Here is a 13,716-nt window from a genome sequence, read left to right on the forward strand (position 1 = left end):
CAAGGAACTTCTAGAGACAGCTCACTGTTCATCTCTTCTTCCTCTCCAATCTCCAATCAAGGCAAGTCATAGATTTTGAATCATTCCGGTGACAACAAGACACAATTCTAGAGTTTTTCTTTTGTTTGATTAATATGGGGTAGTAGATTCTTACATAATAGGTTTATATTTATGTGTCAATGTCATCACTGGAGGTAAATTCGACTAAAACATTAGGTATACATATGAAGCTGTTAGGCAAAAAATGAAATTCACTAGGGGCAACAGCCCCCACTCACCCTCTCTCCGTCCGCCACTGGCTTTGCCCGGAAATTTACCATGCGTTGGTAGAAGACAGACGTGTTCCAAATTGTTTTCATCGTTCCTGGATTAGCTATATATATGGCAGTCTTGTACTCATCGATCAGGAAGGTGCTCTTAGAAGCTTCATAGTTGATTTATGGTGGCATCAGCTTCTCACCGGAAGTTGTACTTCAGATATTGCCTTTTGGGACAAACAAATGGAATAGATCTTTAGCCTAACCAAGCTAGCTACCAATATGTGTGATCACCTTTTCCCCTGGTTTTCTTTTGCTCTCTGCCACCAATCCAATGACAATTATAGTTCTATGGCCGTGATTTTGCTGATTTTGTTCATAAAACATGAGAGGAAAAACTGTGCAATTGTTCCGATTCTAACTTTCTTCTCTTATGCGTTATCGACGCTTTCTAAATGTCATAAGTTACCTATCAAATCAAAATTTCGACTAGATTCTACAATAGTCTAACTTTTTAGGAGAACCGTGACTATTTAGTTCACAACATCACAAATGCGGGCATATTGCAAGAGCAATGCACGCGCCCTCTCCCTGTCTTTACCCCAAAAAAGGAATCTCATAGTACCATCGCCATATCCAACCGTAGATATTGTTTCTCCACTCTACTTAGCCAGCCAGCTACTCCTCAGTACTTACCTTGTCTTTCAATCAATACCTCTCTCTCTCTCTCATTTTTTCTCTCTGCTTCAAATCTTCAAGCTTTGAACAACACAGCCGTTGTTCAAGATAGGCAGAGAGGCCGATCGAAACTAAGGACAAAGGATGTTAACACCTCCAGAAGAGCTACCAGATTGTTTATATGCAACACAACCAACACTAATCCGCCCAAACACGCCAACTCCCAAGCATTGCCTCCCCCTCTCCAATCTCGATGACCAGAAGTTTCTCCGTTTCTCGATCAAATACCTCTACCTCTTCAGAACTTCCGTAAACTTAGACGCCATGAAATACGCCCTCTCCAAACTCCTCGTCCTCTACTACCCTTTGGCCGGGCGCTTGAGGACCAACCCTGACCATGATCAGAAACTCGAGGTCGACTGCAATGGAGAGGGTGCTGTGTTTGCTGAAGCCTTCATGGATATCACTGCCGACCAGTTTCTTCAGCTTTCGGAGAAGCCAAACAGGTCTTGGAAGAAACTCTTGTATAGGGTCGAAGGAGCTCACACTTTCTTGGATGTTCCTCCTCTTGTTGTTCAGGTACTACTACTAGATGACTAGCTCCATTTCTCAATAATTTCAGATAGAGAACTTTTCTTTTCCCCTTATTTTGTGAGAGCATCTTTAGTACACGACGTGTATTTTCATATACATACATGGATGGTCATGATTAAAAGAAATAATATATAAACATGGTGGTCAAACATATGAATTGTTATGACAGTTAAGATTGTGTCGTGTAAATACACATCGTGCATATAAGAATTTCCACTTATTTTGTACAAGCTGGTGATCTTTGTTTTGACTGTCATTTCTGTGTTAAAAACTTTACTTAATCCACACCCTAAGAAATTAAAAGAAAATTAAGAATATCATTTCCAAAGTTCCAACTTGTTCTTCTCTCCTATAGTTAATTTTGGCTTTGCATTCGTCAACTCGTTTTGAATCAGATGATCACAAGTTTTACGTACAGCCCAAAAATAAGGGAAAAAAATAGAAATGTGGCCTGACATTTTACACTAGGACCACCCAAGACAGGGTACTTTTGTCCTTTTAGATGAGGTGACGCGAAATTTTCAAAAAAAAAATATATATCCTGATTATGGTTTAGTTAAATCATTAACATACTTTATTACATTTTCTTATAGAGTGATGTTATTAACACACTTATTTTTGTTATTAACACACCTTATCGATGAAGATAGTTAATCATGAAACAAATTTAAGTAGCAAGTTTGTACATAAATTTAAAATATGTGAATAGAAAAAAACATTATCGATGAAGATAGTTAATCATGAAACAAATTTAAGTGACAAGTTTGTACATAAATTTAAAATATGTGAATAGAAAAAAACATGGAGTGTGTTAAAAACAAAAATAAGTGTGTTAATAGCAATACTCTTCTTATATCAATTAGCCAGATCGGTATTTAAAAGAATATACGAACTTCATAAATAAAACTAGACTATACATATCAATAATGGATATTCTCTGTTGAATATTAGATAAAATTATTCTATATTGAAAATCACATAATGGCAAAAATTACATAGTTTTGCCGCCTGGCTGACTATGACACTACAAGTAACAAAAGTTGCACTTCACATTAGGAAACTTTTGAGACGTGGCCCAAATCCCATATTCATATTGCTATAAGACAGTGACCCGCCAACTAAAGAGTACTGGTGACCCCCTACTCCCTCTCATCCATCGTACCAATTCTTCACTTAATTAAGTCTTTATAGTGATTTCCTTTTTTTGTTTATTAGTATGCAACTTAATATGCGACGAGCGAAACTAACATGTTAACATACTTGTAATTCAGGTAAAAATAAAGAGCATATTCGGTATACGGTGTGTATCTTCACATACATACATGAATGGTCAGGATTAAAAGAAATAATATAAAAACATAATGGTTAAACATATGAATTGTTATGAACAGTTAAATCCATCGTACCAATTCTTCACTTAATTAAGTCTTTATAGTGATTTCCTTTTTTTGTTTATTAGTATGCAACATAATATGCGACGAGCGAAACTAACATGTTAACATACTTGTAATTTAGGTAAAAATGAAGAGCATATTCGGTATACGGCGTGTATCTTCACATACATACATGAATGGTCATGATTAAAAGAAATAATTTAAAAACATAATGGTTAAACATATAAATTGCTATAAACGGTTAAAATTGTGTCATGTAAATACATTTCGTGCGTATAATAATTTATTGAATTTTTGTTTTTCAGGTCACAAATCTACGCTTTGGAGGTATGATCCTCTGCACCGCTATCAACCACTGCTTGTGCGACGGCATCGGCACGTCACAGTTTTTACAAGCTTGGGCCCACTTAACGGCCAAACCTGATCTCCCTCCACCAATCCCGCCCGTCCATTCCCGCCACCTGTTAAAATCCAGCTCTCCTCCACAGGTGACCTTCCCTCACCCGCAGTTCACCGTAAATAAGGACAACTCCCACGTGGACGTCCTGAGAAACCTCCAATCCCAGCCGCTCGTCCCCACATCCTTAACCTTCACCCACTCCCATATCCTTCACCTCAAACGCCGCTGCTCGCCCTCGCTAAAATGCACCGCCTTCGAGGCCCTAGCAGCGCACACGTGGCGCTCATGGGTTCGATCCTTGGACCTGTCACCCTCCCTCAACATAAAGCTCCTCTTCTCCGTTAACGTCCGGCAGAGGGTAAATCCGGAAATTCCACAAGGCTATTACGGTAACGGCTTCGTGCTAGGATGCGCACAGACCACCGTGAAGGACCTTGTCTCTGCTAACCTACACCACGGCGTTAAGTTAGTCCAACAAGCCAAGGCGGAGCTTAGTGACGACTACGTGAGGTCGATGGTTGATTTGCTGGAGGACAAAACGGTAAAAACCGATCTGTCGACGAGTTTGGTTATATCACAGTGGGCAAAGCTAGGGTTAGAGGAGCTGGATTTTGGAGAAGGGAAGGCACTTCACATGGGTCCGGTAGCAAGTGACGTTTACTGCTTGTTTTTACCGGTTATCGGTGACTCGAGTGCGGTGAGAGTGCTGGTGTCGGTGCCGGAGAGAGTGGCGGAGAAATTTGGGTATTACATGGGTGAGATTTTGGATAAAGAGTTCAACAATGGAGATGAACATCATGCTGTTAATGGATATCATCATGCAGCAGACAATGGAATTATGGAATATTAAGTATTATAATTTGATCAATTTTTTTCTTCCTCTTTTTAGTTTTTTCTGTTTCGCTGCTCCCAGCTAGCCAATATATACAAGTATCATAATGGGAGCAGCTCATCAGTCATCACTGTGATCTGAGTTCTTATTATTGTAACCTAATGACTGACAAGTTTTTATTTTATTTATGTGCGATTAGGAATAAGAAACTGACAAGCTAGATCTATCAGAGTTATTTTCTCGATTAATTAAGTAGTCTAATTCGAGATTAAGGTCAACAATAAGATATGTTAATCTGGTAGTGGAAAGCTAATGGCCATTATAAGTCCTCGAGGACAAATCAGTGTCTCATCATTTTGACAAATTTTATTTTGTTTGTTTCTCTAATTACCACAGATTAGCATAAATTTCCAGATTCTTGATGTCATTACAATCAGAGAATGCCTACAGTTGATCATACGCATATTGCAGCATATCCCATTCTCAGAGCCAGACATAGTGATTTAGCTCGAAGCATTTGTATCTGATTCTCCATTATGCATGCATAGTAAAACGTATCAGAGCTAAATTAGCTCATGATCTCAGAGCTAGTGATTTGAGAAAATTGGCTCATCTCAGAGTGAATTGAGATATAAATATACTTGTTGATCCAATTTGGTATAGTTAATTTCGGGTCGTAAATCTATTCATAAACTACAGGATTGTGGTAGCCGTGACCGATCGTTATCTTTCCCTGAGTGCTTGATCAGATCTAGCTAGAGTGATTCTGGATTATGTGTATGTTGATCTGATACGTCAACACTTGCACGTCTGCGACCGCACTCTTGGAAGATAATGATATTCATGTGGAAATGGACATAGATATTCACCTGAATAGGTATATATAAATGGAGTTGGATAAAGTTCCGGCAAGTTGAAGATATATATATAGCAGCAAAGCATATAGTTGTTTTCGTGCTTGTGTATATAATATGCATGATAGGTATAAGGGCACTAGTGCAGTAGAGCGTGCTTAGGGCACTACTAGGTTTCTTTATAGACCCACATGAAACCTATATAAAACTGTCGTCTCGAAAAAAATTTGATGATCCAGATCGATGTGATTACTTTGTTGCTCGATCTAAAATGATTTTGAACTGTCCACAACTCGATCAAGTGATCACATTGTATGGCTGGTGTGTTTTGCTTTATTTGTGCTCTTAATTTCAAGTATCTGATATTGTCGTCGAATCTTTCAATGTTGTTATGACCTTTATAAACATAGTATTATAACTAAATAAACATCTGCGTGGAGATGTGAATGGACGGCACGTGACGCGTTTTTGCTATATAATCACGAGATATATAGTTAACTAGTGACTATAATAATTCATTACGATGCATTTTTTTTTATCAAATAAATAACTTAAATACAAGTTTATTATGAATCGAAAATTATGATTTCTCACTTACAAAGAGAAGGCTGATATCACAAGGCCAAATTACTGATTAGTCTGGGATACATATGAATTTTTTTAATTTATTCTAGAGAATTAGAATTTAAGATCTCACCTGTCCTGAGGATAAGCATCATTGTACTAATTAATTAAGTTTTATTTGTGAAGTAAATTACCATTAGAAGATAAGACTGTTTCTTTCGTAATCACGACACTTAGCTAGCTGCCGACTTGTGAGTTAACAATGTTGGTGAGGAGTGAAAAAGGGCTGCGATCGGTGAATTAAAAAGTCATTTCCGTGATCAATGAATTTATATATTGCATCTCATTTGAACTAATTACATGGGATCACTTTAGTCGTCTCACGACTTGTAAGGTGAAATGTAAAAGGTAAAAAGGTTGAATCCATTACAAAAAGAACAAAGTAAACTATATATGATATGAATGACCAACTTCTTGGTAAACAATTACGTCGAAAAAAGCTTATTTGGTAAACAAAAGTGAAAGCCCTTAACTACCAAATCTGGCAGTGCTTTTTTGAGAAGTGCGGGGGTGACTAATCACTTGGCAATTAGTGGATGTGTGACATATAAATTATATGATACCGATCACGTTGTCATTTCAGTCACATTTGGTAATAATGTCTGTGGTCAGTCAATAATGTATTAGTACGACGACGATGGTGATCATCCATTATATGACAATGACGACAATTATTTCGTTGTGACGGTTGCCACAACTTTGTGATGATCGATTATCTTATTCTTACCAATTGCTTAATGCGAAAACAGTGAGGTCTATCATACAAACTCGTAATTGGGCCCTCTATCACGTCTATGCTTAAAAAGGGCCCAAACTGCATAATGTACCAGCAACAGTAGATGAATCATGTAAGAGCATTTATTTGTGATGTTAGCCGTTTATTAGTCATATTTCAGCTAAAATAGTTCAAAATGTTATTTTGCCTAGCCACTTAATAATCGTCCATCACTCTTTGTTTCAGTTAATTGAAATAGATAGTCACTTTTATGAGTTTGATGCAACTACTGGAAATTCCTGTTTCTCGTAAAAAACTAAACATACTCTCTGAAATAACCAATTAGTCTCGATAAAGAGTCTAATCAAAACCCACCCAAGGGAACTTCATATCGCTAAGCATGAGACATCAATTTTTTGAGTCTAATGCAACTAGTGACAATTATTATTTCTCATGCTCTCTGAAATTCCAATTAGTCTCGATAAAGAGTCTAATCGAAACCCAACCTAGGGAAACTTCAAATCGCTAATCCATCTATGGATTAGCTTCAGAATCACCTGGTTTCATGCTCTCAAACGGCCCAAGTCCTAACGTCAACTTCCTCGACCCACGTGTCCGTCTAGCGCGTAGAACTACGCGTATTGCGTGCCCGCAAAGAAAGAGACTTCACCCAAAAAACAAAAAAAGCTCGAGTCAACGCCGAGTCGGTCGTCGACTTCAATTTTTTAAAAACTTAGAAAAGATATTTTGCTTCCCTTATCTCACCGCCCGACGGCGGAAGCTAGGGTTTCCCAAATCCCTAAATTCCCAATTGTGCCGCCTTCGAAATTCAGCTCCATTCCTTCAGCTCCATCCCACCCAATTCAATTCGCTTCTTTTTCTTCTTCCTGTAATTCACCCAAACTCTAGAAATTTCTTAGCTTTCTGGGTTCTAGAGGGTCTCTGATAATCCAATCGGCGGCGAAATTCGAGCTTCAGATTCGGTAAGTTTCGTTATTTACTACTTCATGGTGTTCTGAACTTGCATTCTTACTAAAGATTTGAAATTTCGAGTGTGGTGTTACTCTTTCGATCATTACTGTTTGGGCATTAGAATTCAGACTTGTGAATTTGAATTGTACTGTTAGGGTTTGGCTTTGACTCGTCGATTGCTTGTTTTAGGTTGCGGTGTGAGTTCAAATTTTTCGATTGTTTTGGTTTGATTGAAGTTGCAGTAATGCTTATGTGAATTTGAGTTTTTTTTTGTTTTTTGTTTTTTTTCTATATGTGAGATTGTTTGGAGGCTGATGTCATGTTTTGAATTGATTGGATTGAGAAGGTTGAGTATGGCGAGGCCGGTGCTGGAGAACCCTTGTGAGCAGGGGATTGCGAAAGCTTCGACAAGCATGTGCATTCCACCCGAGGCTCAGTGCCCTGTGCGCAAGTGGTGTTTTACGAAACAGGAGATTGAAGACTCTCCGTCCCGGAGGGATGGCATTAGCACAAAGAAAGAGTCGCATTTGCGGAGTTCATACTGCTCGTTTCTTCAGGAGATTGGGATGAAGCTTAAAGTGTAAGTTCAGAAACTTTGAGACATATGTTGATTGTATCTTAGGCATGTTAGTTTTGAAAATTTGAGGTTCTTTTATTATATAAAAATGTATTTGCGCATTGATTTCAATAGAATGGTCATCTATTCTCTGCTTGTATGTACTAGTTTTGCCTGGGTATCTATTTTGAATTTACGGTTTCCCTTTTATGTCATGCAACTTCTTATCAGTTATTTGATTGTAATTCCATTGCATAAATAACAAATAACAAACTGTGATTGATATTATATATCCTTCAGGCCACAGTTGACAATATCATCTGCAATGATGTTGTGCCACCAGTTTTATATGCGTCAATCTCACGCTAAGAATGGTTGGCAGGTAAAGATTCTGTGTGTGAATAATGTTGTCTATAACTTTGTTTTGTATACCTAAGGTGCACACTAGAAAATATAGAGATGCCCTACAGTGTTTGCATTTTATTTCGCTTTAGTAGGAATGCCTTTTTTATTTATTTAATTGTAAACATCTCACAGACAGTGGCCACTGCAAGCATCTTTCTCGCATGCAAAGCAGAAGATACACCACGCTATCTGAACGATGTCGTTGTCGTTGCATATGAGATGGTGCACAAGTTTGATTCATCTGCCTTGCACCGTATCAGGCAAAAAGTATGTGAACCTCATTTGTTCAATTTTTTATTTTCTATGATATCATTCTTGCTTAGATTTACCTTCCGCATGTAGGAATTTGTCAATAAGCAAAAGGAATTGATCCTAGTTGCGGAGAGACTTCTCCTGTCAACAATTGGCTTTGATCTGGACATACAGCTTCCATACAAGATACTTGTTGCTGCTTTAAAGAAATTAGATCTTCTCCCTGACCTTGCTAAGGCAGCTTGGAGTTTTGTTAATGATTGGTGAGGATTTATTCTTACCTTACTTATGAGCAGAGCTCTGTGTGTGCATCCTGGTGGAGATGTAAAGTTGGATTTTATGTTTGTCTTTTGCATGATGAAATCTTTTTTATGAATGGATGGGTAGGCTTCGCACATCATTGTGCTTGCAGTACAAGCCCCATTACATTGCAGCTGGTTCAGTCGCTCTTGCTGCTAATTTTCAAAAAGTGAAACTACCTAAAGAGAAGGGAAAAGTTTGGTGGATGGAGTTTGATGTTACGCCGAAGCAGTTGGATGGTTAGTTGCAAGTCCTTTCTCCTTTTCTTCCATATTCTTTCTTCTGTTTAATGTTTTGTCTATTTAAGTCACGTGTTGATTTGTCTTTCTAAAACATAGCCCATGTCATAAAAGAAGCATGTTTGATCGTTTCTTATTGTAGCTTCCTAACCTGGTGTTCCCTTCTATAATGGTATGAGATTATGGTAGGTTTTTGAGTAGTAAACTTATTGGTCAGGCATAGGTGTCATATTTGCATCCTTGAGTTTAATATTGAACAGTTTCCTTTTCTGATGTTATTGATGTCTTATATATATCTCAGAGGTCATTCAGCGGATGCATAGTATGTTCAAGCCTGTACCGGCTAAAACTGGGAAGGCCGTTCAACCTGAAACTTTACCAAAGAAGCCAATTGATAGTAGCCCTCAATCATGTATTTCAAGTGAAGCAATAGTAGACCAGCATTCTAAGCATGGCGCCACTGCGGATGATAGAGGATTGGGAGGAGAGTCTGTTGTGTCTTCATGCAAGGAAAATCTTGGAGGTGAGAACAATGTTACTGGGAAGGATGCTTTACCATGCCAGACGAATGATAGTAGTGTTGTCAAGGCTGGTGGTGGTGAGATCAAGCCAATAAGAGGTGAATCGGATGATCAGAGCTCAAGATGCAAAATTGTTGATGTTCCTAAAAGCTGTGGTAAGATCGATATTAACCGGATTCGAGAATTGAAGAGGAGAAGATGTGATAAAGGTGTAAATAAGAAGTTGGCGGGCTCCACAACTGATGAGTTAGATCCTGAAGCCTGGATAGAAAGTGAGCTTGAAAACGGAGTAGAGCTTGAAGATGCATCTGCTGCAAAGAAACAAAGGAAGGCCTAATTATGTTGAGGAATCAAGAGATTGTAGCCTGAAATCTACAGGCATCATCTTCCTCTATATATTATTCCAGAGTGTTGCACATTTCATTAGTTGGGTGAGTATTCAAAGTGCATTTACATTAGCAGTGTAATTCTTTATGATCACATTGCTACAGGCAAATTTTAGCCCTTGAATTAATGCAGGTCCTATATGTTTTTGGTTCGTAATCGTAATAATTCTACCATTCTTTATCAAGTAAACTTCATTCGTTATCCAGTTTATTCAACAATATTCACATCTTTATCAGGTATCTGCTTCAATCATCAAATCATCAATGATTCTTATGAATTCATTATCATTACCATAAAGAGAAGGGTGTTTGCATATGCACGAGTAAAATGAGCTTGCAAGAGATACATATCTTTGGGCCCAAAAGTTTCAAAGAGTAACGAAACCCAAACAAAAGTGGAAATATAAACACGCCTTCTCTCTCTCTTGGTGGAAACAGCCAACTCTCTTCTTCAATCTATCACTTTAACTTTAAACAAGTTTCAACACTTCTCTAATGACTGTCATTTTGTAACTCTGATTCTTTTGCAGATCTTCTTCACATTGTACATGAATCCGCCCGGGTAAAGATGTTTCTAGGTTTAGTTACCTTATAAGATTTAATACTTTTTAGCAACCCATCTTCTCTGGTTCCTGCCTAACTGGTTTACAAATGGTTGATTATACTGGTGTCAAGTTCTTGCGGCAGCTCCATTTATCGATGCAAATGCAGAAACATTTCTGGCAGTATGATAGTGCAGTTCTGGTTGCAAAAGAGGCAAAGAATAGGTAGAGATCGTTGTTGTTGTTGGTGAGTTATTAATTTATATAGAGCTTTTTTTTGTTGGGTAATATAGAGCTATTAATTTATATAGAGCTAAGCTAGGCAGATGATGGAATCGCATAAAACAATGAATTATATATAAGTTTTGTTCAGTGGGAAACGTATAAAGCACTTAAAGAAATGTAGGTATGGCCAGCAGCAGCCCTATGGTGTTTGATATCATGCCCTGAAACTTATCAAGCATATTTTCTTCTGTTGCAGCTATTTGTCTTCTATCTCAAACACATTTTAATTTAAGTCCTGCAACTTTAAGACCTCCTTTTAAGGGTTTTGCCATGTATTATTTGACTTAAAAAGTGCTTAATATATACTCAAGTGGAAAAGCATCACCCAATAATGATCTATTTTATCAGGGCCAAAAATGATGAGTGCTTAATTAACTTCACCCTGAGAGTTTTATAACCTCCTTTGTTGAAGGAAATTAAAAGAAAAAAATAGTGCTCACTTTTTAGGGTAAAAGTATTACATATATGTGTTATAACTTATAACATATAGATTTTTTTGTGTTTACCATCACATCAACTAAAACTTTCTTTGGAAAAGAATAGTAATATATGCCCCTTGTTTGCAGCAATTAAAGTTGGTTTAACATCTTCTAAGTCATATCTATGGCCTCATAATCTATTCCAACCAGCTAGTAGACTATATAGAGAAAATAATTAAAAGAATTTTTAACAGCTTTCTAGCTTCAGTGATACTTTTGAGTAACTAATTTGTTTGGAAATGCAAAGCTGATGGCTTTGGTTGGTGATTAGGATGTGAATCAAGAAGGTTCTATTTCGCTCCGTATACATAAACTAAACAGTTAATTAAGGAAAATAGTTTCACACTACCTAACTACAAACGCATCGTTAAGAAAATTGAAGCTTATTCTGCTTCCTTCTTCTCTTTCGGTCATTCTCTCTCACTCGTACAACTCGCATGCATTCAAGAAAGAAAGAAGGTAGAGTCGTAGAGAAAAGACCATTCAACAAATGCTCATAGTTAATTTGGTTAATTTTTGTACTAGAACTTTCTTTTTGTGATGTGATTATTCGTTCCCTCTAATTTGCCATTATTGGAGAAAGATCTAAGGTAGGTTGGTGTCTCGCGCATGATTACATAGATATGTGAAAGTTTCAATCCGTGGATTTAGATCGATTCATGCAATATTTTATGTCGTCAACTCTATATGTATTGTCTTTTCGTGATGTTATATAGTATATCATTTACTGTTTGACAGTCCGACATTAAATAATTAACACGAACGTATGTACGTACCGCGTGAGCTATCGCTTTAAAACACTTATTAGTGTTGTCAGTTCTAGCTGCCTAACTAGCTATCTACATTTAGTGGAGGTGTGATTATCTGGAATTCGATACTTGAATTTTGTATTTTAAAAAAGAGCGAAATTAAAGAAATAACAACTATATTTACTTAAGAGGTAGACAAATCTTTGAAGAATCATGAAAGTGAAAATAATAATTGAAATTTCTATTGTAAACCAGATGCAGAAGCAGCTTTAATGAAAAATGAATCTTGGAAGATAGTAAGACTAGGAAATATGAAAAAGGTGACAAGCAAGTCATGAAAGAAAGAGAGAAAGAGACGAAGAAAGAAAGACTCACGATTGATAAAGAAGCAAAGCTTTAAAAAGGAAGAAAAAAATAGTTTGAATAATCGAACAAATTAAACAAATTCATGGATTGAAGTTAAATAGACTAGTAGCAAGAAGTTTTTCTCAAAAAAAAAAAAAAAAAAAATAGTGAGAGGTGGGCATGCTGGAATTCTAGCTAAAAAGGAAAAAGAGCGTCTAAAAGTAAAGTGAAGGTTGCCCTTGCCCATGCTCTGATCTCACATTCCCCTTTTCCGTCTGATGTGAACTTTGTGGGGTTGATCAAATTATTATCATACATTGTCAGCTTAAGCCTCTGTTTGTTTGATGATGATGATAGACAATGACAACTTAATCACCCTCAAGTTTATATTTACTACTTTCTCCAGTTTTTACCAGAACACATATGCTAAATCTAATCTATCTTATTACTCGATCGGTTCTACTTTTTATTTTCTCCATTTGTGAATCAATACACTACTGTATTTCTCACTCGAGAGTGTGTCTTTTTGCATGTATTTCTCATAAGTTTGAAATTAAGGGCTTCTAAATATATGTATTACGTTGCATACTAAGTAGTGAGAGATTGAGAAAACCCTGAAAATGGTTTTGAAGACAAAGTATCAGACAAGTGTAGTTACAGGGTGTACATCAAACGCGAAATATGTCTAGGCAAGAGGGTTTTGGATTGGAGTTTTGCTTGCCACTACTGATATGATTGGACAATTAGATGAGATGAGATTCTCTTTATCTTCTCGACTTCTCTAGCTCGATCATCATAACTAAGGACTATTTTGAAAACTATCTAGTCTAATCTCACGTTTGCTTCCCAAGGATCTAGGGCAAAAAGTAAACTAAACCAGATTAACTCTCTTACTGTATAGTACTGCATACAATCTCTTTGATTTGTTCATCATAGATCTTTATAGCACTCTTAATTAACTTAGCTTGTTCAAAACCACGACGTACCTGCATCATAGATCTAGCTATAGATTTTTATATGAAATCGATCGAGTATTTGATTTAGAAATGATGTGATGTTCAATTTGTTTCGGTTTAACTACTCAGCTTCCATGCATCAAAAAAGAAGTTGCTTTAAAAAAATTAGAGATCGAGGATCCATCGGATCAAAAGCTAAAAGGTCGACCAGAGCAGCCACCAGAGTGACCAGACCAGTCATGTAGGTTGACCAAGATAAGAAGCAACTGTGTAATCGTTGAACATACACTTGAAAGTTGAAACGATTGATATAACTGAAATAAACTTTCGTGTGTGTGTCTATATATATATATATATATATATATATATATATATATATAG

General features: G+C 36.9%; 2 protein-coding genes across 2 annotated transcripts; both read left to right on the plus strand.

Annotated features, from left to right (window-relative positions):
* Positions 1–969: 969 nt before the first annotated feature.
* Positions 970–4,173, plus strand: LOC101303589 (omega-hydroxypalmitate O-feruloyl transferase-like). Its single transcript, XM_004293149.1, has 2 exons — positions 970–1,514; positions 3,229–4,173. The coding sequence occupies exons 1-2, from the start codon at positions 1,080–1,082 to the stop codon at positions 4,171–4,173; spliced, it is 1,380 nt and encodes a 459-aa protein (XP_004293197.1). The 5' UTR covers positions 970–1,079.
* A 2,941-nt stretch (positions 4,174–7,114) lies between these two features.
* On the plus strand, positions 7,115–9,943 carry LOC101315019 (cyclin-T1-5-like). Its single transcript, XM_004291799.1, has 7 exons — positions 7,115–7,331; positions 7,667–7,900; positions 8,177–8,258; positions 8,414–8,548; positions 8,624–8,796; positions 8,921–9,072; positions 9,374–9,943. The coding sequence occupies exons 2-7, from the start codon at positions 7,674–7,676 to the stop codon at positions 9,928–9,930; spliced, it is 1,326 nt and encodes a 441-aa protein (XP_004291847.1). The 5' UTR covers positions 7,115–7,331; positions 7,667–7,673; the 3' UTR covers positions 9,931–9,943.
* Positions 9,944–13,716: the final 3,773 nt, after the last annotated feature.

Source organism: Fragaria vesca, linkage group LG2 (assembly GCF_000184155.1).
Source record: "Fragaria vesca subsp. vesca linkage group LG2, FraVesHawaii_1.0, whole genome shotgun sequence".
Lineage (NCBI taxonomy): Eukaryota > Viridiplantae > Streptophyta > Magnoliopsida > Rosales > Rosaceae > Fragaria > Fragaria vesca.